General features: G+C 40.0%; 1 protein-coding gene across 1 annotated transcript in view; it reads left to right on the forward strand.

The window, feature by feature from the left end:
• The first annotated feature begins 593 nt into the window (after positions 1–593).
• The window catches only part of VPS50 (VPS50 subunit of EARP/GARPII complex), a 101,548-nt gene continuing 77,000 nt past the window's right edge, over positions 594–25,141 (forward strand). Inside the window, exons 1-9 of the mRNA XM_075049364.1 lie at positions 594–751; positions 3,058–3,126; positions 11,771–11,893; positions 12,507–12,578; positions 17,233–17,286; positions 20,550–20,620; positions 21,043–21,160; positions 21,249–21,284; positions 24,388–24,470. Coding sequence (XP_074905465.1) covers positions 719–751; positions 3,058–3,126; positions 11,771–11,893; positions 12,507–12,578; positions 17,233–17,286; positions 20,550–20,620; positions 21,043–21,160; positions 21,249–21,284; positions 24,388–24,470 — 659 coding nt within the window. The 5' untranslated portion in view covers positions 594–718. The remainder of the gene's footprint in view (positions 752–3,057; positions 3,127–11,770; positions 11,894–12,506; positions 12,579–17,232; positions 17,287–20,549; positions 20,621–21,042; positions 21,161–21,248; positions 21,285–24,387; positions 24,471–25,141) is intronic.

Genomic DNA, 25,141 nt, shown 5'->3' on the forward strand with positions numbered 1-25,141 from the left:
AGCAAACCCCAATGTTCAAATACTCTATGAGCATCTGCTAAATCTCAGAGGCACCCTTGGCCTGCTGGGCCACCAGTGCCGGTCGAGGCCTTCGCGGATACAAACGTAACGAAGAGGCCAGGGCAGAGCGCGGGTTTTGGCGACAGGAGCAGCAGTGCTCTCAAACAGCAGGGTGCCAAACCGCGAGCTCCTTCCACCCCACCGGAGGGCTGCCACAGCCCCACCGGAGCCGCCGTGCACGCCGGCCGGAGCCCATCCTCCTCCGCGGCCCAGTTCCGCTTCCCCGGGCGGAGGCTGGCGGCTGGCTCCCCGCTTGCCGGGAACGGCCACGGGCCCGCCCCGCGTCTCCTCACGACGCTCCCGCCCCGCTCCCCCTCACGACGACGACGCCGCCGCCGCCCCCGGCCCGGCCGCCTCAGCGCCAGGCAGAGAGGAGCCGCCTCAAGGCTGCCGGCGCCAGCCAGGCGCGCCGCGGCGGAAGGAGCCGCCCCCCCCGCTCCCCTGCCGGGTGCCCGCCCTCCCGGCCGTGCTGACGGGGGTTGTAGTTGGGCGCCGCCGCCCGAGGACTACCGGTCCCAGGGAGCAGCGGGCGGGCTCTGTCAGGTGGCGTCCAACATGGCTTCCCCGTGCCCGCCGGGGCCGGAGCCCGCGGCCGCGCGGAGGTGCTGAGCCCTTTCGGGGCGGCGGTGGCGGTGGCGGTACCGGTACCGGTGCCATCATGCAGAAGATCAAGTCGCTGATGACCCGCCAGGTGAGCGGCTGGGGTCGGAGGGCGGCGGGGTCCCGCCGCGGGGGGGGTGTCCCGGGCTCTCCCCGGGGACGCCGTGGCCGGGCACATAGCGCGGGGAGTGCCGGTGGCCGGCGCAGGCGTGTGCGGCCGTGCCCGGGCACCCTGATGGGCCTCCGGGGCGCGGGCATCGCCCTCAGCCCGGCTTGTGGGGAGAGGGAAGTCTTAGTGTGTCTTAGCTCTCGGTACGCATGCATCTAGCTGTTGTTTTGTTTTCCTCTTTAAATCAAGAAATGGAAGCATGCGTAGGTGCCAGCATGTAGCTTGTGCGATAACAGACAAATTGGTGTTGAAGATGACACGACTGGTCTGTGTCAGTTTCCTTTTTTCACGTACAGTTTTGGAGTGCTGGGCCGTGGTTACTGGGACGTGGCTTTGTCTGATAGCAAATGCTTTTGATCAAGACTGAGGCAAGGCTGTGGAGGTACCGGGGAGGTATTTGGGTGGGCACGTATTGAATGTGTGCTACAGTGCTTAATGTGTTTGTGTTAGCCCACTTCTTTGTACCAGTTGTGTCTAGGATTATGTAGATCTAGTCTATGTTTGGACCAGTGTTTCTAAGGTTGAGAGCCTTTTTAAAGGAGTGTATTAGAAGAGGATTCAAGTCATTCGCATATATGAAATACCTCAAAAATGAACCCTCTTTGACTGTGTGTCTACATCTGGGAGATTTGAGTCTCCCACCACATTAGATATTGTAGACAGTTATAGAAAATAGTGGGAAAAGCAGAAACTGAACTTTGGTTTTTTTTCTAAACTATGCCCTCAGAGTTGTCATGCTTATGTGGGAGACAGGGCTTAAAAATGGGCACCGGTGTGGAAGCTGAATTTCCAAATAATGTTCTGCTCCCCCTCAGTATAGGAGTAAACAATCAGTTTTCAGCTTGACTAAGAGGAGTTGTGGGAAGCCTGCCCAGTGTGGAAAGGTTGTGGTCTGAAAATGAAGCGACTTACACAATTTTCAGCCTTTGGGAAGGGTTAAGTTCCATTTAGCATTTGGTAAGTGAAACTTTTACTGCTTCTGAAGATAAGCTGCTAGTAGGACTGCAGATTTTTGAGAGGATGTGTGGAAGATTTCATGTGAAGTATGAGAAGCTGCAGCAGTTGCTTTGGTTGTTTATTACCTTGAATTGCTGATGCATAGAGCTGAGTCACCTTTGGTGGTGGTAACTGGAAGGGGAGGATGTTTTGAAATGATGTGCAAGGAAATCTGAGAATCAAAACCAAAATCAAGTGGTTTTGCATCCTAGGAAGATGAAACAATTGTAAAATGTAGTAGTTACCACAAAAGTGATGAATTTGTAAAACACTTTATCAGTTTCAAAGGATAAATACAAGATTTTCTCATCATAAACTCACATAGTAATTGCATAGGTCCTTTTGTTTCAAAGAAAGTGTAGGTACCCAGGGCCTGAAAGGGACTTGGAAGCAGCACTGTTAGCATCAACTGCAAGAGTAGGAGGGAAGTCTGAAACTTGTGGCTCCTGTGAACACCCTGAAGACTCAAGAGAACCAAATCTGAAAATTGAATGTTTAGATTCACCTCTGCCTAGGGAGCTGGTAGAAAATGTGCTAAGCAGCATGTTCTGTGGTATTGCTTCATAAAATTGTGAATGTGTTGGATATTCAGCAAAAACATACTCAGCTGATTAATTGATGCTTCCTGTACAAAGCTTCAGTCTACTGGAGCATATTCTATTTATATGGCTTTATGGGTCTTAAAGAGTAATAATTATATAAAGCAGCTAATGTGGATTTTGCATCTTTTTCAGTTTAGTTATGCATAAGGAAAATCAATCCTGATAGTGTTATATAGTAAACAGACAAATGTACTATCAAGCAAAAATAATATAATTTTGCACAGAATAGGTGGCACTTGACTTGAATTCAATTATTTGATTCCATTAAACCATTAAGTAAGTGGAACAAAGTATGTTACATTTTTTGGACACATGCTTTTTTAAATTTTAAATAACATCTGGAAGTTGAGAGGAGGACCCCTTTGTGAAGGGAATGTTAGTGAACTGTACTGAAAAGGTACTTATTGCATCACAAAGCTGGAAATGCTTAGATGTTTGAGGAGCATAATTTATACACCAATGGTCTTGCTTAAATGTTTATAGAATAAGGTCTTACCCTTTCAGCCTCATGTCAGTGTGATTTATTAAGGACTTCTAGGTATACATTCAACAGCAGGTAAGACTTGTGCAGTTTGATTGCAAGATACATAAAGCAGTCAATCTTAACTGACTATTAAAATTCTTTTAAAGGGTCTAAGAAGTCCTCAGGAGAGTGTTCATGACCTCAGTCCTATTGAAAGCTTTCGGATTCCTAGTAAGGTATGATACACAGTCCCTCTACTCTCACTCCCTTCATTTTTACTTTATCGTTTTATAGTTAGATGACACTTAGTTGTTTCTTTTCTTTTTTTTTTAACACCAGGTTTGCTGTTGTTCTTTCTGACAATTTTATTTCTTGCTGAAAATCTTTTAAATTTTTTTTATGAAAGAATTAAGTGATATGAGGCAAAACAGTTCACTGACTCAGAATGAACTTGCATTAAAATTTCTTTCTTGGAACTTTTGAGTTGTCACTGGATGCTGATCTTAATATTATATAGGCTTGCTGCTGGAATGAAGGAAAAAAAAAGAATGAAAAAGAAAAGTGCCTTTTTTTTTTTTTTACCCCTTTGGAAGGTAGATGCTATATGGGTAACCTGGATAGTTCTAGTCTTGATGTTTAAACTCTTCATGGTTTTGGTGCGGTAAGTACGTTTCATAGTTATATGATTTTAATCTTCAGCCGTATACAATTAACTTCACATTCTACTTTAAATGCTATAGCTTTATAATAATAATAATAATAATAGTTTTTTGGCTTTTTTTGGGGGTCTCACTACTTAAATGATGTCAGCTCACTGTTGTCTCACAAATCATGCTGAATAGTCTGGGTGTGAGGGAAAAATTGTCACAATATTTGACTGCTCCTTATACCCTGTTGATCTGAGTGGATGATTCACAAGGCTTGCTGTGGATGTTTATTATTTTCTCCTAATTTGGATTTTGCTTTTAACCAATGAGATATTTAAGTTACTGACTTGAATTTGGATGCCTTATTTTACAATAGTTTTAAAAAAACCCAAAACAACCCCCTCCTTGTGTTTCTTTGTGTAAGTGCTGCGTAATATGTTGCTTGTGCTGAGGCAGAACAGAAAATCAGCGTTGCTGTATATTTAAAAAAACAAGTAACAATTTCTGAATTGGTACATAATACTCTGTTAAACACTGGCCAATATATTGATTTCAAGGAGTGAAAGTATTCAGTTGCAGCAATGTTGAAAGCACTGTCTCATCTCCATGGCTTAGATTTCAAGATTGCAGATTCCTGCCACCCAGTGAGTATCCAGTTTCAAACTGTCTTTTTTGCCAGGTTGACTCTCCAGGTAGAAGTAGATGTAGGATATCTTGCCTGAATTTCCATTCTTTAATAGTTAGATGTTATATGTCTAGTAAGCCTACACCTTGTATCAATAACAATGGGAAAACAAATACCTGTCAATAATTTGTAATTTTTTTCATACATTTATGTCAAACATTTGTAATATGAAAACATTATCTGCAAATGTTTGGGATACAGAATATCCTTGTAGTTATGAATTCTGTGCCTGAAAAGACAACATTAGAACTTGTCACCTGATTATTTTTTTTTTTAAAGCTGATAAAATTAGAGTATTATTTTCTTCGGTGCCACAGATTAAGACTTTTATATTTTTCATTCTTCTAATGTGTTTTTTTTCCTTCCAAAATGTTTTAGGTGACCAGTTCTCAAAATTCTGAGTTGCTTACATTAACTTTTTCTGTCTCAACAAGCTGTATTGAATGAAAGTATATAAAGTTGCATGACTATGTGATTAAATGAAAACATTAGATCACAAGAATCTTGAGTAAAATTACTGTGTTTTGAACAGTTTAACTCCTGGCTATGGTCCCAGGCCATTTGTCACGGTAACTTTACTTCCAGCCCTTTTCTCTTGGAGGAAGGATTTATATCGTCATGCCTCCTTAACTGTGCTAAAACCTTTATTGTAGGATTTTACTTTTCAAATGATGAGACATCAGATGAGGCACTGTAATGTGTCTCCTGTCACTGTGAGCATAGATTCAGATATCCTTTCTTGAAAACAGGTGTTTTTTGGGGTGAGGAGAGGGAGATATTGTCTGTGTTTGTGGTATGAGTAACCGTCAAGGAGATTAGGTTTCAGTACTGCACAGAGGTTGAAAGTCATTGAGCTTTTGGATATTGGTATTCGTTTTGAACTGAAGCTATATTCAATGCCATGGCAACATACTGATGTCACAAATCAGAATTACGTTGTAATTATAGGATCAAGCAGCTTTGCTGGATATAAGCTAAAGCCCCTCAATAATTATTTTATAATACTGGACAAGTTTGATAAAGGGAATTCCCTTTTGAATGCAAAAGTAAAGACTAAAGAAAAAGTGGAGATTTTTAAAAGCAACAAGTAAAAGCGTAACTTCATAGTGTTGCAGACTGCTGTTTGAAAGCATGTGTTGCTCTCTGCTGCCACATTTAAATAACTGTTTTTGTTTATATCTTGAATAACAAAAGTCTCAAGCTCACCAGCCAAATACTGTTTTGATGATAGAATGGTTATGATGCTGCAATTTTCATCATCACACTTCCACATTTGAAGTGGTATCACCAGACTGATTTAGGGCAAGTGTTTCTGGAAGTTTCAAAAGCTGAGTTAAAGCTCTAGAAAGGTATACAGAATGAAAGGCTGCAGAGCCAGCATGAATTACTGGAAAGAGCACAAGCCACTGATAGATAATGCTAACTCCAGGGACAAAACCATGTTTTTGAAATGGGGGACTGTCACACTAGTTTGGAGGTCAAATGGGAAATACGAAGCACAGGAAGAAGAATATGTTGACGTTGCAGCAAAAGTCATTTGGGTCTTGATATCTGAAAGTTGTTGGTTTGCGGACTGGTGGCTTGCTGCAAGCATGTTAGTGATGACTGTGCTCCTCAATTTTTTATTTTTAAACAATGAAATTATTTGCTACCTGAATATTTTACTGAATACCTCCACGTGTATGCACTCACATTAACCAGTATTCCAGTAAGTTCTGCAACTATCTCAAAAAATTTCAATTTGCTTCTGTCATATGAAGGCAAATCATAGCAGACTTGCTTTCTGTTCTGTTCTAATACAGACTCATACTTCCAACTCGGTCACACAGAGAAGTAAGTGTATAATAGTTTAATTCTGTGATACAGTCTGTAGATATGGCGAATCCTGCAAGGCTGGTTTTCTAGAAGAGAAAGTTGTCTGCAGAGGGATTTCAAATCTTTATTGATTGAGATACCTTACTTCATCTGTGTGGCCTGATCGCCCTAGGGAACTGTAATTCTTTTTGAACCATTCTGTTATTGTCAGCTTTGTTGTTTCCCAAGTTGGTAACAGTTTTGTTTAGTAGATTCTGTCACAAAAGGGTGAGACAGGTATTTTGTACACTTGAATTCAAGTGTGTGGGGTTAATAATGAGTTCATGTTGAATTAGATTATATTTATCTTGATGATAATCAGCTCATACGCAATATACAAATATTAGTTGACTTCGTGGCTTATGGTGGTAAACCACACTGAAAGTCTATTTTTTAATGCTTTAGTCTGTGTGGGTTTCTATTTCCCCAACAGTAGCTGAGTGCTTTTCAGGAGTGCATTAAGCAGTGGTGTGACTAATACCTGTTCTATGGATCAGGCTTTGTTGTTCTCTCCACCAGGAGAATTGTTTTCATAGTGTAATGTTTGTTTTGGTACAGTGAGGGCATTTTAATAAGTACACTGTATACGTACTGAAGAAAGAAAGATCAAAAGAAGGTTCTGGGCATTTCATGTGAAAGATAAGGGAATACCACGAACTTCCCCGTGGGACTACCTTCCCTAGCTGTGGATTAGCTGGGGGGGAAAAAAGGGAAAAAAAATTTTGAGGTGAGTTTATAGATATGGATGTCTCGTAATGTATGTATAACTGTAATATATAAATATATCTTTTTATATAGATAAAAGATTGTGGGTGTATATATATTAAAAAATACTTCTGGCATTATTTATTTATTGGTGGTAGGATGTTGCAATGTATCTGCTGATTGAATCTTGAGCAGGGCCCTCATCCTGGTATTTAGGATTAGCTTTTAACATAGGTGTGATCCAAGTTCAGAATGGAGGGATATAAATTGACAGCATGTTCACTGGTGTGTTTTTGCCTCATGACAAAGAGGGAAGCTGTATCCAAATGAGTACAGTGCAGACTTGGCCCCTGGCACTCTCTGTGTAGACGTGCATAGGCTATTGCTGACCTTCAGAAGATCAGAAACTTTTTAGATTTCTTTTTTTTCTCCGAGTAGTATCAGTTAACTTTTTTCAGTATCTTTGCTTCCCAAGTCTTTTGGTTGATGGTGACTGGAATGCAGAAGGTGTTTGCTTCAACGGTCTACCAGTAATGCTTCATTCGACAGAGCAATATTGGTTTTGGTGTTAGAGACAGCGTAGAATACAAAGAGAGTGGGAGTGTGACGCACTTGGGAAATAGCTGGGTAAGTCATCTAAAACTTGCTGAACTGCATTTCAGATGAGTCTGCAATGAAATGACTCTTTTGAAATATATTTCAAGGAATTGCCACAGGCTCCGAGACCTGTAAACTTTTATTTCCGTAGAACAGGAAGGCAAAATGATGTGAGAAGTGTGTAGTGTGTGGATGCAAACACTGTGTTTTATTTAGCAATCACTTATTCAAGTACGCAAAGCTGTCAGACAGATAGAGTTGGGTGGTGTTTTGGTTTTTTGTTCTCTCCCCAGAAACTGTCTTTCACTGATCTATTTAGGTGGCATTATGAAAGAGAGACCTGCTGCTTAGGTTTGCAGTAATTGTAACCTGAAAGGAAGTATGTTTGACAGGATAAATTGTCTTTCCATGAAAGTATGAGCCAAAGTACTGGCAAAAAAAATTTGCACATTTGGCATCACAAGTGAAGCAAGTTTTATGTAGAAGGCAAAGTCTCTTGCTGAAGAAAACTTCGGAAAAATGAGTAGCCCATGAAACAGCATTTTAGATGGCTGTGTTGGCCCATTACTGCTTGGAGTTTTCCTGCTGCTGAATGTGTGTATTAACCTGGGCAGGTGGATTGAAATGACTACTACGGGGCCCAGCTTGCCAATATGCTGTTCTTCCTGATCTCCTCTGTAGCTAATTCATTCAGTTTAGCAATAGTGAAGTTCTCTGTGTGATTATCATCGTATGATTCCCTCCATCCCAATTTTTTATAGATTTTTCTATTCAGAATAGCACTCGGAATTGCTGAATTTACATAAAATTTACATAAAATTTCCTGACAAGTGTGCTTTAATGTTGACTTTTTCTTTTTAAAGGCAGATATTTAAGTGGCAATAGTTAGAAAAGTTTTGAGGTGGAAAAGTGCCTTGAGGAATTTAATAGAACTTCTCTCTCTACCTCTGCAAAGTGTGTGAGTACTAGCTCCACAGTGCTCAATCTGGCCTTCCCTGAGGCCCCTGAAACTATGGGCTTCATACGTATATAGTACGTATGTATCTCTAATTGAAGGGATGAGGAAAATCGAATATCAGCAAATAAACTTTAGCCAAGGACATTTGCTTCCTTCAGTGGTGAGTGAATAGATTGGCCTTGAGCATGTTAGTTATTTGAAACTAGTGGAGCATGATGTACTGGAAGTTGCAGTTCGTCATGGCATAAAGTCTGGTGGCAGGTAGTATAATTTATATGGGAGCTGAAGTTTATCCTGAAGAGTTGTTCTCACTAGACTGTTTTTCTAGAAAGAATGAACAAGATAAAGAAAACCCCTGTCCATTTAATAAGTATTTCCCTAGGTAGTGTTTTGGCAAGAAACACCAAGATGAACGATCTTTCTAAGACAGGATAAAATTGTTTCCTAGTAATTTTCCTAGCCATATCAACATCAGTTTTATTTTTGTGGTGAAAACTGTGGTCTTCTACAAAGACAAAAAGGCCATTGATGAGGTTTCATTGAAATGCTAATATTAAAAACAACCCTCCCAATTTATTATCACATGGCACTAAATCTGGAATATGTATCCATGATGGCTTTCTTAATACGTCGTTGGAGGATGTCAGTCACCATTGACATACGACATTGACGTATCATTTCACCAACATGACAAGATTATCAGTAGTCTAAAAACTCTAACGATCCTAAAGATTTTTTCTTGGGTTTAGTTTTTCTTCTTTCTTCTTTTAACAAACCATGCAGGAACTTGTAGTATCAGATGATAAATTACATTATTCCATTTGCAATGGTTTGGTGGACAAATTAAGCTGACCCTGTTGCCTGCCGTGGATAATTTTTAATTTTAGTTTCATATAGCTAATACTCAATGTACTTACTGTAAGATGTTAAGCTAATTTATAGAGGGATGTACACCATAAAGCTGCCATTTGTTAGGGAGTCCAGAGGGAAATAATTTTCTGTTTGTTTTAAAGGGCAGGAACGCACATGGTTAGATAACAGATTCGTTGCTTTATAAATTAAATTACTGCAAGAGCAGTATGCCATTGAATCTATCTGTGTGTCTTCTGCCAATGCGTGCGCCCTCACGTGATGGCAACTTCAAAACCATAGATTAAAAAATTGAAACAGACTCTGAAGAGACTGTTTTTCAAGAACCTTTTCATTCTGATCCCTCGTAACCTGCCCCCTCTCCTCTGTTTGTCGTGCCCTTAGTGAAGCTGAACCGTGAGGTGGAAGGGTGTCGCTGCCGGGTGAAGGGATGGCTCTGCCTGCCTGGAGCCCTGCCCGTCTCTCCGGTGCCGGTGTGGTGCCGCAGGCCCTTCCCTGCCGGCTGCCTGCAAACTTGTCGCCTTGGTACCACCTGCTGTCACCGCCACGGAGCTAACCAACCCACCCTTTGCCTTCGCCCCAGCAAGGCGCTGCTGTGGCTTGTGGCGTCGCGGATGTGTGCCCACTAAGAGCGGGACCGTGCTCAAAGCCCGGTTTTAAGAGTTTGTCTGAAGAGGAGCATCGTTCTGCTTTGTTTTCGTTACGTATTCTTGCCGTACTGTTGCTTCTGCGTGTTGTTTCCTGATTTCTCTCACGTCTGTTGGTGCGCTCCCTCGGTCCGTGCCTTCCCTGGCACGGCCTCCTGCCGGGCCCGTCTGCGGCTGGGAGGCAGGTCGCCGCCTTCACCCGCGGGGCGAGGCAGGTTTCTGCGTCTCGCTGCGCGGCTGACGGCAGCGACTGAATCAGGCGTTTTCAGCCGGTCCCTCTGCGGAGATCTGAGGCGCCGGCGGTCTCACGGGAGGGGAAGACGGTGGCTCCTCCACGGCTTCTCTGCAGGTCGCCATCTGCCCCATCTCGGCTCGAAGCCGCCTTCCAGCTGCGTCTTCGCCCGCGCTCCAGCGGGTGGCGCCCGAGCACCGCCCGGCGCCAGTGGGCCGGGGCCGGGGCCGGGGCCGGGGCCGGGGCCGGCCGGGGGCGCGGCGGCGAGCCGCCCTCCCTCTCCTTTGGCTTCGGTTGTGCCCGCTCGTGTCGCCGAGGGTTCCCGCCGCTCGGGGACACGAAATCCGGTTGAAATCCGGTTTTCTCTGTATCGGAGCCATTGCTTTTCGCCACCCGCCCCCCCCCCTTTTTTTTTTCTTTTTTTTCTGCGAGAGGTATGTTAGAGGAGCAGCAGCTCCTTCTGATGCTTTTCCAAACTCTTCACTTGTCACCCCTTGGCTACCTCTAATTCCGTAGAGAAACAGAACCTTGCTTTGTATTGAAAATGTCGCTTTGCTGCATAATGTGCACGCGTTGACCTTATTTCAATTGATGTACAAAATAAGCAAGTTAGTGGTTGTTTAGTCAATAAATCTAAAATCTGATGCCTCTAGCTGGTGAAATAAGCCCTTGAGCTCTTGGTGATGAAAATACCAGCATCTTGTCCCACTGTAACAACTCGGCATTGCTGGAAAGCTTGGGGTCTTTACGGGACACTCAGTCTTCTGGATCGCTTTACCAGGATTAAATTCCAATATCGAGCAATTTGATCCATTTTATATTGATTTTTGGTGAAAGAATATCCTGGCATTTCTCCCTTTTCAGTCTCTGAACTCCTTTGGGGGGAACAGCCTCCAGGAGAGGGCTAGTGTTAGTTGAAATGTCCAGTATAAGAGGGGTAGATGAGGCTCAGGCTCAGTCCTTGATTTGTTGCAACCAGTGGAAGCAGCTGGGTTGTTGAGAAGACCTTCCAGGGGAGATCGTGACAGCAGGGAGAGGTGGATGCTCACCTCTTGAATACTAGCTTTCAGAAAGCTGACAGCACATCTCTGCTTAGACCACCCTGCTAGTCGGAGAAAAATCTGAAATCTGTTAATTTTGTGCAAAGAAGGCAGATCTGTTCTGGTTTTGCCTGTAAAAAATTCAAGTATTTAAAGGCATAGCTTTATTACAGTGAATTCTGAGGGCTGAACTGAAAAGTTACACATTTGTAGTGACACTATCTACCTTAGGTTTACAAAGATGGTTCTTCTGGTTTAAAAAATTGGGGTTTTATTTGTTATGTTTTTGTGGGGTTTTTTTGCTTCTGGAGAAATAACCTGTCAATTTAGTTTATTATGAGAATTTCTAAACTTTAGGAGGAAAAACTGTGGACTCAAAATGCATTTGTGCCATAAATGTATTGATGAAGAAGTGTTTAAGCGATCTGCAACGCTGGAGTCTGCACTATGTTCTTTGAGAATTTTTGAATATCTTACTGTTTGTAATGGGAAGAACAAGTTGCAGCATACTGATCTTTCTATTCTTTGCCATAGCTTCTTATATTAATGTTGTAAATGGCTTTTGAAAAGTGTTTGTTATGGTAAAACTTTGTTCTTGTTAGGATGTGATATTAGATCATGGAAATCCTTTTTTGTTTTGTGAAGGAGGAGCTCAGAGAACTACGTGAAGAACCAACTGATCCTCAAGCTCAGCAAGAAATAATTAACAGCATTGAAGAAGTTTATTTTTCCAATGATTCCTTTGATATTGTGAAATATGAGTTAGAGGTAAGCTGTCTTCTTAAAAGAAAAGACAGTAATGTAACAAAAAATGAGGGTCAAAAGTATGCTTTTTTTCAATGAGCTATTTTTCGTTTTGTTTCTTATATCTTGCATTAATACAGAACTGTACCCTCCCGCCTCATCTTGCGGTTGTGGAGCTTCTAGCATATAGTATTGGTACAGAGTCTTTCTTTTAACATGGTAGAATTAGTATCAGTTGTGCTAACAGGTACTTCATAATTTAAACTACAGTGAAAAAGCCAAAATAGTTGGAGGAAAAAAAGAAATCCATTCTGTATTTTGGGTATTTTTTTAGCAAACTGACTGAGACATCATAATTTCAATGATTAGGGGGGTTGGGGGTGTACATATATGGCTTAAAATAGGGTAACTTTGAGGTAATTATGATATTATATGATGTAATTATGATAACACATTGTTTATTTTAACACTGATTTATTTCAGTATCCATCATTTGAAATAGTGGATTAATTCTGCAAATTAGATTGCAGAAGCAATAACAATGTTTCTTTAATGGAATTGATTGGTTAGTTAATATTATGTATGTATTTAACATCCTTTAATTTCTCACTGAATTTAATTTGTTGTTTACATGCAGAGGCTTCCTCCAGTACTTAGTCTTCAAGAACTGGAAGAGTACAGAGACAAATTAAAACAACAGCAAGCTGCTGTAAGTAAAGTTGTTTCCTCTACCCTCAGGCAATTCGTTGTATTGTCTATAAGTCTAGCCAGAAGTGTAACTGAAAAAGTTTTGATTTCTTAAACATTAGATATTAAACGTTTTTGTTTTAATATTATTTTGTGTGCTTTTATAGTGGAAAATCATATCAGTAAATCATATAATCATGTGAAATCATGGAAGTAAATCTTGGCAATAAATATTGTAACAAGGAGAAAATGTGCTAACTGTTTCTTTAGAAATGTGATTTTCTGAATGTTCAGCTTCTCTTGTGTATTGCAAGAAAAGTAATGTTCAACACAGTGCTGAATAGTGCAGTAGTATCTCTTTTTTTGAGGTATTTCTGGCAACGTAAAACAAAATGTTTTAAAAACTCTTTCCTTAGAGTTGCTATTTTCTCTCCTCTTTTTCATTGCCAATTTGTTAATCGTCAACAAGGGTTTCTAGTGAATACTGGTACAGAGTTATTACATAATGAAACAAATGAAATGTAAACAAGAGTAATAACTATAATTTACGGGGGAAATCAGAATTGCAGCTTCTGAAAGGTACTTGTTACCTTTCAGGCTTTTTTATTTTCTATTCATACATTAACTATTGATTCATTGCTCTTTTAAATATGAATAATATGGTACAGGAAATGAATGTATTAACTGTGGCATTTGGAGAGTACCTGCAAGTAAAATAACAGTAATAATCCTAATTCATGTCTTTGAATGAATGAAATGTATAGAAGGAGAATATTGGGTCATTAACAATACATAGAGAAAAAGTTCCTTCTGCCTAAGACTGCTTTTGCCAGAATAAACCTATGAAATTTTGTAAAGTATTAGTGAGAAGTTGAGCAAATGAATATTCCATGTTTCTCACCAAGAGGTATAAGGGAAGAAGTTGAAAGTGGGTGGAGATTTTTGGTTTTGTGGGTTTTTTTTGTTGTTGGTTTGGTTTGGTTTGGGGTTTTTTGTTCTTGTTTTGTTTTGGTTTGTTTTTTAAAGTAAGAGGACATCTGATGGTGACCTAGTTTTGCAAGGACATACACTCAAGACTGAGAGACAACTTCACTGAGATTTGCTGGATAATTCTAATACCTGTTGTCAGTGTCTTGGCCATTCTGCCTGCATGATGGGAACTGGCTGCAGCTAGGGGAGTAGTCTCAGTGCATGGCTGCTGCTGAAACATGAGAACTGGAAAGTGCAGGAAGCTAATGAATAATAGGGTTGAGAACTGAGCACAAGGTTTCCAGTGAATGTGGCCCAGATGTGTCTTTCTTTTAGAAAACAAACAAAAACTCTCAAAGCCAAAACTTTGGACAACAAACGTGTCCAATTCTTCCCCCAACACCCCTCCCCAGTCGGGATTGGGCCTTTCTTGTGTCTTCCTTAATCTAGTCCAACTGATTCTGCTATAGGAAGGAATTGTTGCTTGGATTTATTTTCTTCCTTGGGCATGTGCCAAGTTGCTAAAATTTCTTGTGTGCTGTATATCATGTCCTTGTGTCATATTTCCAGGTGATTGTGAGAGACTGTTGCATGTTTTCTTCTCCTGTCTCAATTATTGTCCATTTATCTTGTGATGTAACATTTAGATTGCTGTCTCTCTTAAAGGACGTTAGTGTCCTTCATGCAAGACTGTACTGCAGAATGTTGTACGTTGTTAGTTCAGTCCCGAAAATATTTTAATGCTGATTGTGAATAGATTATTAGATAGAGGACTCATGAAGTCTGTTGACAGATCACACAATACCTCTGCTTTTGAAAAAGAATAGGTGCTGCCTTTTTCACTTCAGTGCCTGTATCTATAGTTGGCATAGGAATTTACAATAGTGGTTCAGAGATAATTCCAGCTTCTAAATTTTGGTAACACAAAGCACTCAAATGACTGAATTACAGGTGGTAGAGCTCTGATCTTCCACTTTTCACTGACTGTTACTATCTGCTTTTGCACAGCTGATCTTGGTCATGCCTTTGGTTTTGGGGTCACTATAGACTCCGTATTTTCTGTAGGATTCCCATTACAGTTTTCCATTCCATTGGATGGATTTCAACTCACTCAAGACTTCTTTAATATGTGTATCATAGCTTTAATTCGTCTAATCATCTTGGTACAGACAATTTGAATTAGGAGGCTTTTTTGTTCTATGTCTGTTTGACTTAATTAGTTTACTGATATCCTCAGCTGTATCTTTTTTTTCTTGAGGAGATGAAATATTTTTTTCCTGATATGATTAGGAAAGAGAAAATTGTTTGGTTCTCTAAAAGAACATTGTTGTTTGTATGCATTGATAACTGCAGTCACATTCATTGCTAGCAATTGCAATTCTGGATACCAAAAGTTAAGAATCACACAATTGTATGGAAGATGCCAAAAGGGATGGGACAATTTGGAAATGAGTGGAAGTAACCTGGGATAGTATTGCTCATCCAAATGAAAGGAAAGCTTGGAAGCTCAGAATAGTAGTATCACTATGTTCAGGGAAAGAAGAAAAACCCATATGGCTGTGGCAGATGCTTGACAGTGTTGAGGTTGTTATTAGTCAAGGGTAACTGAGAACTTGCAAAACAAACAAAAGCAGTGCTGCCTTGGTTTAACCTCAGCCAACGACTAAGCACCACACAGCTGCTTGCTCACTCTGCACCCCTGCCCTGGCCCCCTCCCTGGTGGGATGGGGGAGAGAATTGGAAAAGTAAAAGTGAGAAAACTCATGGGTTGAGATAAAGACAGTTTGATAGGTAAAGCACAAGCCGCACACGCAATCAAAGCAAAACAAGGAATTCATTCACTACTTCCCATCGGCAGGCAGGTGTTCAGCCATCTCCAGGAAAGCAGGGCTCCATCACACGTAACGGAGACTTGGGAAGACAAATGCCATCACTCTGAATGTCCTCCCCTTCTTTCTTCTTCCTCCAGCTTTATATGCTGAGCATGACATCATATGGTCTGGAATACCCCTTGGGTCAGTTGGGGTCAGCTGTCCCGGCTGTGTCCCCTCCCAACTTCTTGTGCCCCCCCAGCCCACTCGCTGGTGGGGTGGGTGAGGAGCAGAAAAGGCCTTGGCTCTGTGTAAGCACTGCTCAGCAACAGCTAAAACATCTCTGTATTATCAACACTGTTTTCAGCACAAATCCAAAACATAGCCCCATGCTAGCTACTATGAAGAAAATTAACTCTATCCCAGCCAAAACCAGCACAAGTGTAAAAACTGAAAGTGAAATGCATCTTTTATTCCTGTGTACTGCTTGATGAATCCCCTTAACAGTGAAGAATCAAACTTTTAGACTTGTACTAGTAAAATGTGTAACTAGCAGTTATATCCCTGTCCTAAATCTTTTACAGGTACAGCGCTAGTGGGAAGAACAGGTTGGAAAAGGGAGGTAAAAATTTCACAGCATACAGACTGTGCAGTGAACAAAGCTTCTTTAGAGCCCCAAGGTCATGTAGGCTTGTGTAGCGTTTGGTGTGATAACATCCTTTCCTGCCCCCACTCTGCTCTGGAGTGGTTCTTTTGCTGTCCTGCAGAAGAAAGCTTTATTATTTATAGAACAACTAAGAGGTTTTAAAATTGTTTCGTGATTTTTGGCTATTTTTTAATATGGAAGGAGGAAAGCATAGCTAGTTGTATGCCCCTTGTCCAGATTGCCAGCTGATGATATCAGGGTACTTTGAAGACCATTTGTGTGCAGGTGCTTTTCCAGAGGATGGGAACTGACCTGGTGGAGCCACTGTAAGCTTGTTACAGGAATGCTGGTTGAAGATCCCAGCTTCGTGCTATGTTTGACTAAGCAGTCACATACATAAAAATCTCCTCATCTCTCTTCCCCAGTAGCGCATTGTGGGCTGGCTGACTGTCACAGCCAGTTTTATTTTATTCTCATTTCTGGGAGTATTGTTCCCCAAGAATATAGAGCAATAAAAATAATTTTGTTGTAATGTTTGAAACTATGTTTGTAGTCCCTGCTGAAAAATGAAACAAAACACACTAGTGTCAAGCTTACATTTATTAGACTGTTAGTGTTGGATTTTTTTTTAAAGCTTGTGTGTGCACAAGAGACTGATCAAGGAAGAAATCCCATTTTTAAATTCAGTAGAGACAGCAGTTCTCAGTAGCATTCCACCACTTTTCATTCAGAACAATGGAGAAAATTTTAAAATATGCATGTTCTGTGTGCTAAAGAAAGGGTATAATGCGCACAGGGTGAATATACATTTTGACATGGATTTTATTTAACACAATATCAGTCTGAAAGGTAGGTGTGCTTATGGCTTGCTTAGATCTCCACAGTAGATGGTTAACTTAAATTTGTACTCTAGCAGTAGCATAAGCAGAATGTAAACACTTGCAGTGTCCCATATTATTTCTGTTTTCTATTCTAGCGTGTTCCTTAACAAGCAGAGAGGTAAGGGATTAATTTAAAAATGCCCACTAATTCCTAGATGGAACTGTAAACATTTTTCTTTTCTTGCTCCTAAGGAAAGCTGATTGTCATTTTTAGGATTTTTTTACCTTGTTGTGGCATATTTATTAATAAATTGGAAAACTACAGAACTAAATGATACGGAATCACAAACTTCTTATAGAACTTCAGCATAGGGATGGCCTACTTAATTGAGATTGCTATGTATCCCATGTAATATTCTTCTTTTTAAGGTATCTAAGAAAGTTGCAGACTTGATTCTTGAAAAACAGCCTGCATATGTTCAGGTAAGACAACTAACAGTTACTTTTTAAGAGTAAATTACTCCATTTTGTGCTGTTATAATGCTGCACTTGTTTCATTGGGGATTAAACGTAGTAATTTGTTAGTAGAGATGCTAGTGCCTGGTTGGAACTAGCTGTCTATGTATGCTAAACCTATTATCTGTAAAGAATGAAAGGTGTATTGAGCTGTAGGCCCTTAGGATGATAAAGGCTTTGGCATATGACCATTTTAAGAAGGCTTTCTGAAAATATAAATTCATAGGTTTGACTAATACGTGTAATGGACTTGAACAGGAGTTTCTTTAGTGCCTGTGTTAGGAATAGTTTCAGATCTTTTTCCGTAAGAGAAAACAGCAATGACCTTTTGAAAGAGCACTTAACCAGAGACCTGCCACTAATCTCAGGCAGTTGTGACAAGAAAGCGTCTAAGAGACTGAGCTGGAAGTAGAACCTCAACATGTCAAAGATCTCTGAGAACAAAACAAAGCAAAACTACTTTAGCTGCTTGCAGTAGAATATTGGCACAGCTTTTCCTCATTGCTTCCAAAACATAATTGGAACAGCTGTCATAATGATTCTCTAAAGAGAAGGTGGTTTTTTTCTACCCATTTATTTTTAATAATGCCCCGATACATTTGGTCAGCTCTGCCTGATTTTATCTGACCTTTCCAGGAAATGACAGTGAGAATTCTGCAAAGTGAAAACTTGGGATTGTTATCAACGTAATCTGAGAGTTATCCCATGCTGGATAATTCTGTGTGTGTACAGCACCTTGCAAAAGCATTGTCATACCAGTGGTTAACATTCTTCCTCTTGGGTCCCTCTCTTCCTTGCCTCCTGCTTCTCAGCTGGTATACACTGTTGCTGCAGGCTAGGGCTTGAACCTCCTGGGTGTTAACCCACAGTAGGTATCATGGAGCTGGAATTACCTTCCCCTTTCATCCAGAGGGCACAACTTCCTCTTCTGCTCGCTTGTGCTCATGGCCTGCACATCTCGCCTTAGTGACCTTGTGAGTGTCCCATCTGTGCTCTGGCATTTTGCTGGGTAGAAGGAGGAGTGCTGCTGTTGGAAGAAGAATGGGCGGGGGGGTTGTGTGTGAGCATTGGTTGCATCATCTCCTGCAATAGCTGTAAGGGTAATATTATTTCAGTTTTAGTTAGAGGCGTCAGGTGGGAGGCTATTGCAGAAGGAGGCTGGGTAAGTGCTACAGTGGTTGAGTCCTCATAAGATAGTGTAGATGGGGGCAGAAAGGGTAATTGTACAGTATCAAATCCTTCTGGTATAGTTTTGCTGTTGTGCATGTTTGGAATTGATGTTGTTCATCGAGTGCTGCTTTTTCTGAATCCAGCAGCTTCACTTTGGAAACCACCTCTCAATGCATAATAGTACTGTGGAGAATGTGCTGCTTGCGTATTACTGTGTAATGTTAATATTCTTATCCCAGCAACATCTTAGTGAGGTGCACATGTTTTGTCCCTTTGGAACATCTGAAATAATGTCTTGGTATAAGTTAAAAATTCATCATGCCAGTAAGAATCTTTTAAAAATGTTTCTCAAATGTATATTTGCCTGATTAAGTCAATAATCCTTCAGTGTTACTTAAGGGCACAGGCTTGCACAGAGTTATTCTTGTCAGTAGACATACTTACCAGAGATTTCTGGTGGGCATCATAGGACTCACTTTCCCACTGACTCATGAAATGAATCTCCTGATGTGCTGTGGGTACTTTGGTAATGGCAGCTCCAGTTCAGTGTCCAGTGACGGTAACAGGTCATTAGAAGAAGCAAAAATGGAGTTGACTCTTTGTCTCCTGGACACTGTGCAAAGCAAAGTGTGGGGAAATCATGGTTTGCACCCCATTCCTAGTATGAAGTACTGGTCTAACAGGCACTACTATGGGCTGAGAGAGGCATGGCACAGACACAAGGCAAGGGATTTATAGTTTTCCCTTTTCCTTAGAAGGAAAGGCATGCTTTAGGAACAACCAATGGGTGGAAGATTGTCTTTGAGAAGAGAAAAAATGTGTTCAGCCCTAAATGCTAGACGGAAGACTCCCTCTCTGAGGACTGTTAGGCTGCGCTCTCTCCCCATGCCTCTCCATCCAACGTTCAAAGGAGAGATTTTACAGATTCTTTGCAAGAGGCAAGACTGGAATGGAGTTGCTCCTTATTTTATGTGTTTCCTCATGAAAAAGAGAACAATGGCCTTTTGAATAGCTCTGACATTTGCAAGATATGGTTTTAGTGAGAAGTAGGTACTGAGGAAAGTAATCTTTGAATTTGGTTTCTTAAGATATTACGCATATCAGCAACTAAGCTGTTATTTTTCCAAAAGCAACGTTGGTAATGTAAAGGAGGAACTGTTTTTGGTGAAAGGTGCAGCTCAGTGATTTGTTAGAATTACTTGTATCTTTGGAGACTGACCGGGAGCCAATCTTAAACTGAACTAAACTTTAAACTTTTTTTTGCTTGTCATATCTCTAGGATTACCTTAGTTTTCAAAGTGAAGATCTCCCTTTTCCCCATGGAAAGCACTTGATACATTTTGCAATTATGAGTACTATTTAAAAAAAAAAAATTGTGTTGTTTTTTTTTCCTGTAGTGTGGGGACAGCATTCACTTTTCTGCAGTGCTGTTCTTAACAGAAGAAATCCTAATAGGTATATTAAAAATTTTATTTTTTTAGAGGAGTTTTCAGATTGTGCTACATACTTCACAAAGTCAAAATCAAGCTAAATTCAGGTCACCTGTGCTGAAGAGTTTTCAGCTGAAATTCAACAGGATACAATTAACATTCATTATGAAGTGACATCTATTAAATTGTAGAACACAAGTGCTTCTAAATGAGAAAATGCTGTGTGAAACTTTTTTTTGTTTGTTTCTTTGTTTTGCTGCTCTCTGTCATATTAATGCAAATTAAACCCTGTGCTTCTGTCCCTGAAGGATTGATCATTCTGCTGTGGTGCATTAATGGTATAGAGATTCCTAGGCTAAATGTACAGTATATAAATATAGAGGGTCCCACTGCAATGAAAATGGATTTCAAGTATCTTTCTTCAAAATAAATGTGTATTTTAAAGGATAGTTCTATATTAATGTTACATTCAAGCGCTTAGCATATATAAAATGATGAAACAAATAATATATGAAGTAACTCTACAAAGTCATAATAACATCTCAGGAGAACGCTACTAATCACTAGTCTTCACCGGTGTGTAGCATGACTTGAACTTGTATATTTATTTAACCTGTTGTCTCTCTGTAGGAACTTGAACGTGTTACATCATTGCAGACTGGCCTTCAGTTAGCAGCTGTTATTTGCACAAATGGAAGAAGGTATCTTGCTTAAATAACGGCAGAGATTGAAAGGGGGGAAAGATATTTAGGAAGAAATCTGTAAACCCAGGAAGTTTGCTTGCTGATGATGTTTCCTATTTATGTGCTGAATGGAATTAGCAATAGTAGTTAAAGATACTGAAACAAATACCAGCAGCTTTCTCTCTTGCAGCTCTCACTTCAATTGGGAGTTCTCTTTAAAACAGGAACCTTTTGAGGTACACTATTGATCCACAGACAAGTTCTGGAGAAGGGAAAACCTACCTTCTTAGTAGTCTGTTGGTATCATCTTAATTTCTGGATTTCCCTAACAGTGCTGACAGTCTTATTTTCTAGCATGTATTTTGAGGGACATGTTAGAATTAGAAATAAGCTTTATTTTACGTATTATCAAAGATTATGTTCATTTTTAACTTTTGCAGACACCTGAATATAGCAAAGGAAGGCTTTACACAAACTAGTTTGGGGCTTCTTGCAAATCAAAGGAAACGACAGTTGCTTATTGGACTGCTAAAGTCTCTGAGAACAATAAAAACACTGGTATGTACAGTTGTTTTTGTTCAGTGGCAAAATATTTTTCTTCATTTCTGTGTAGTTATCACTGTTGGTTTTTTTTATTTTTTTTTAGCAAAGAACTGACGTGCGTTTGAGTGAGATGTTGGAGGTAAGTCCCAGCCAGACTATTATAATTTGAAGCTATTCTAAGTCTACTTTTGTCAGTCATCTTAGTTTTGTTCCTTCTTTCCTTCCTCTTGCAAACGGGCTATGGGTATGTGCATGTGATGAAATTATATTTTTATTCTTTTTTCAAATGTTGTGAGAAATACTTCATATCAAATTAGATAGCCCCTGTGCTGGGGAGGGAGTATTTTCTGTCAAAGACTTACTCCTGCCTTTAGAACTGGGCACCACGTTCTTGAGTTAGTTCAGTAAGAGTGCTGTGGAGTCTTCACTGCCCTCCCTACCCTCAACTTATACTTCTTCTCTGGCCTTAGCTTGATATTCGGAAGAAAAAAGAAGGTGAGATTTAGCTGACTGTTGATATGCTGGGTCTGGATAAAGTACTTCTACTGGTATATTACTGTACAGATTTATATATGGGGTCCCCACTTAGTAGTTTATTTGTAAGTGCAGTAGCTTCAGTCCTTATTCAGTGCATTGGTTTTTTAATAGTCCGTTGTAGAAAACATTGCAGCATGCAGGCCATGACTGATACGATATATATACTGCCTAATAATGCAGTAGATACTGCACAGAGCAAAAATAAGATCTTGTCTTAAGGTGATTAATTGTATGAAAGACAGCTTCAGGATTTTATTGACAACTATGTTTTAATCATGTAACAATTTTGACTTGCTAGTTTGCCAAATATTTACAGCTAATACTGGATGGAATGTCTTTATGATAATCCCTAGTTACTAAATTTGGAAAATGAGTTTTAATAATTGTAACTCTTAAGATTCTCTGAGTTTAATTCCATCTTGGGTAATACACCTTGTCTCAGCACACATTCTTTACCAAGCAAGAATGTATTAATTTACAGGCTGCATACACATTGCCTTCAGCTCAGTAAGCCCTATACAATGATGTTGTGGTTTAACCCCAGCCAGCAACTAGGCACGACACAGCTGCTCGCTCACTTCCCTCCGCGCCCCCCCCCGCCCCCCCCCGCAGCGGGATGGGGGAGAGAATTGGGGAAAAAAAAGTAGAACTTGTGGGTTGAAATAAAGACAGTTTAATGGGACAGAAAGAAGAAAATAATAAGAACAACAACAACAGAATTGGAATATACAAAACAATGCAATTGCTCACCACTTGCCGACTGATGCCCAGTTAGTTCCCGAGCAGCGGTCTGCCCCACCACCCCAGGCAACTCCCCCCGGTTTATATACTAGGCATGACATCCCATGGTATGGAATATCCCTTTGGCCAGTTTGGGTCAGCTGTCCCGGCTGTGTCCCCTCCCAACTTCTTGTGTCCCTCCAGCCTTCTTGCTGGCAGGACATGAGAAGCTGAAAAATCCTTCACTTGATATAAACACTACTTAGCAACAACTGAAACCATCAGTGTGTTATCAACATTCTTCTCATACTAAATCTAAACCATAGCACTATACCAATTCCTAGAAAGAAAATTAATTCTGTCCCAGCTGAAACCAGGACAAATGATTAGCTTTTAATTTCTGTGCTGTATTTTTTTTGCACAGGAAATCAGCTCTTCACTGTCTAGTGGTAGGAGTTGTCTTGAGACAGAGGTGTGGGTGTTGCGTTCACACACAGACCCTAATGTCTGATTATCATAATTTGCCAGTGATTTTTAAATGTTAAGGGCCAGAACTGCCCTTCCTGGCTAAGTACAGTTTTAGAGCTGCAGTCAATGTCTGCTCCCAATAAGGTATCCCAGTTTTTGGCCAATTTATTGTCTTTACTCCAAGAAGAAGTTAGTAGCTTGGAATATGTGTGAGAGCTATTAGTGGCCATTCACAGAGGAATATTTAGATAGGGTTCCCAATTAAAAAAGATCAGACATGAAGCTATAATAACTTACAGGGGTGAGCTGCATGTGGAATATATTAGTAATGTATGTTATGCAAGCAGGCTTTCTGATTTGAGCTCTGTTAAACTTAATGGAGCAAGTACCAGGTTTCCAATGGAGAAAGGTGCAAAGAGCTGTAAATGCAGCAATCATTATAGACCAATGTACTGTTCTGTTTTCATCTAACGGATAATGTATGTGTTTTTTTTGTTTTCTTAGTTAAACTTGATCTGCATTAGAATGCTGCTGTTAAAACCAACTTCATTTCAGAAACTCCTTTATGATAATAGCCGAATATAAATTGCCCTTGTGTTTTTACTCTTCAATCAATGACTTTGAAATTCCACTAATAGGTTTGCATTTGAGCTCTCTGAAGCACATAATGTAACGGATGTAATTAGGACAGAAAAGGGAAGCTCTTAGCTATTAAAGAGGGTTTTCCTTCCTCCAAGAGCCTTTCTGGCCACATATCTAATAGAATAAAAAAATAGTAGTTATACCCAAGGCACTGCCCATATTCTGTTGGCAAGATCCTGGGGTTTTACATTTTTGTGTGTATGTTTTTGTTTTTGTTTTGTCCTGGCATCTTCATATACTTCCTGATGGATCTGTCTACCTATTTGATATTCTTCCTATAAATTAGGACAATATTTCCATATTTTTTTCCTAGAGTATGTTCTTATTGTCCTGGGGCTTTGTATGAGCCAGTTTTCTTTAATTTAAATTTCTAATTAGCTATAGAATGTATCACATTAAATAGTGTTTATTTGGGCATAATGTTGGAGTGTCTCCCTTGTCTCTTTTTAGGTTTTGTAAACTATGGTAACAGCCTGCCAGTACCTGAACTTACCTCTTTCCTTGCTCATGAATAGATCATACTGTATTAACAGAGGTTTGAAAGTTAACTGGGAAGATATTAGTTGTTTTGTAATAAAAACTTTCTGACATGTTTTATATGAATTCATAAGGAAAAAAACCCAAGTCATTTGCATAAGGTAATGTAATACATAGTGTTTTCAGATGTTGCTAACGTTGTCTGTTTCTAATTCTAAACTGCTTGCACGTTAAGTTCTGCAATAGACCCTCACTCATTTCCTTTAACTTTACTGTACAGATGTAAGAGGCAAAATATTTTGTTCTTAATGTTTATATGTAAGCATGCAAGCAAAAACTGGGTGTTGCAGTGATTGCTTCAAAAGCCAACTTAGCTTTCCATTGTATTTTATCCTAAGGAAGAGGACTATCCAGGAGCTATTCAGCTGTGCTTGGAATGCCAGAAAGCTGCCAGCACTTTCAAACACTACAGTTGTATAAGGTAGGGTGACACTGTGCAGATTTCAGCTTCTGTATGATTTTACTTGTAAATGGTATAAACCAGTGATCATTAATTCTCATTCTCTAAAGCAGCTTTGATTGAAATTTAATTTTCTGCTTAGAAATTGAGGCATTTATAAAAGCATAAGCATGCTCAGTAGTTTCCCCTTCCCTATATAATCTATGTTTGAACTATGTCATTGTTTTGCAACTGTTGTAATATGTTGGCAGGTAAAGTTTCAACTAAGGTTGCATTATAACTGTGCTACAACCTGCAGCCTAGAGATACCTGAGCTAATTTTTTTAACAAGCAAGTTTATATTCTGGAATTAATTTACCTACAGCAAGACGGCTTGTGGAGGATAACCTACCCTGATTTCTTGGTAATGAAATTGGCAAGTGCAGAGCTGTCATGGAGAAATTGCTTTCAGAAGTGGAACTAATTCAAATACCTGCATTTCCTAGCTTAGAAACACTTGATGTTTCCATTGCTTTTTAGAAAGGGAAAAAAAAAAGAATTGGGTAAACATTAAGTTCAAAGTCATAATAGATATGACAATAAAGGAGTAAAATGAAGTGAATTTTGGTGTTTCATCCACTAAGATCATTAGATTTTCTGTTATTTTTAATTAGACTTTTAAATTTGTGGGTAAAATTCTGACATTGTTTGAT

This window comes from Buteo buteo, chromosome 2 (genome assembly GCF_964188355.1).
Source record: "Buteo buteo chromosome 2, bButBut1.hap1.1, whole genome shotgun sequence".
NCBI lineage: Eukaryota > Metazoa > Chordata > Aves > Accipitriformes > Accipitridae > Buteo > Buteo buteo.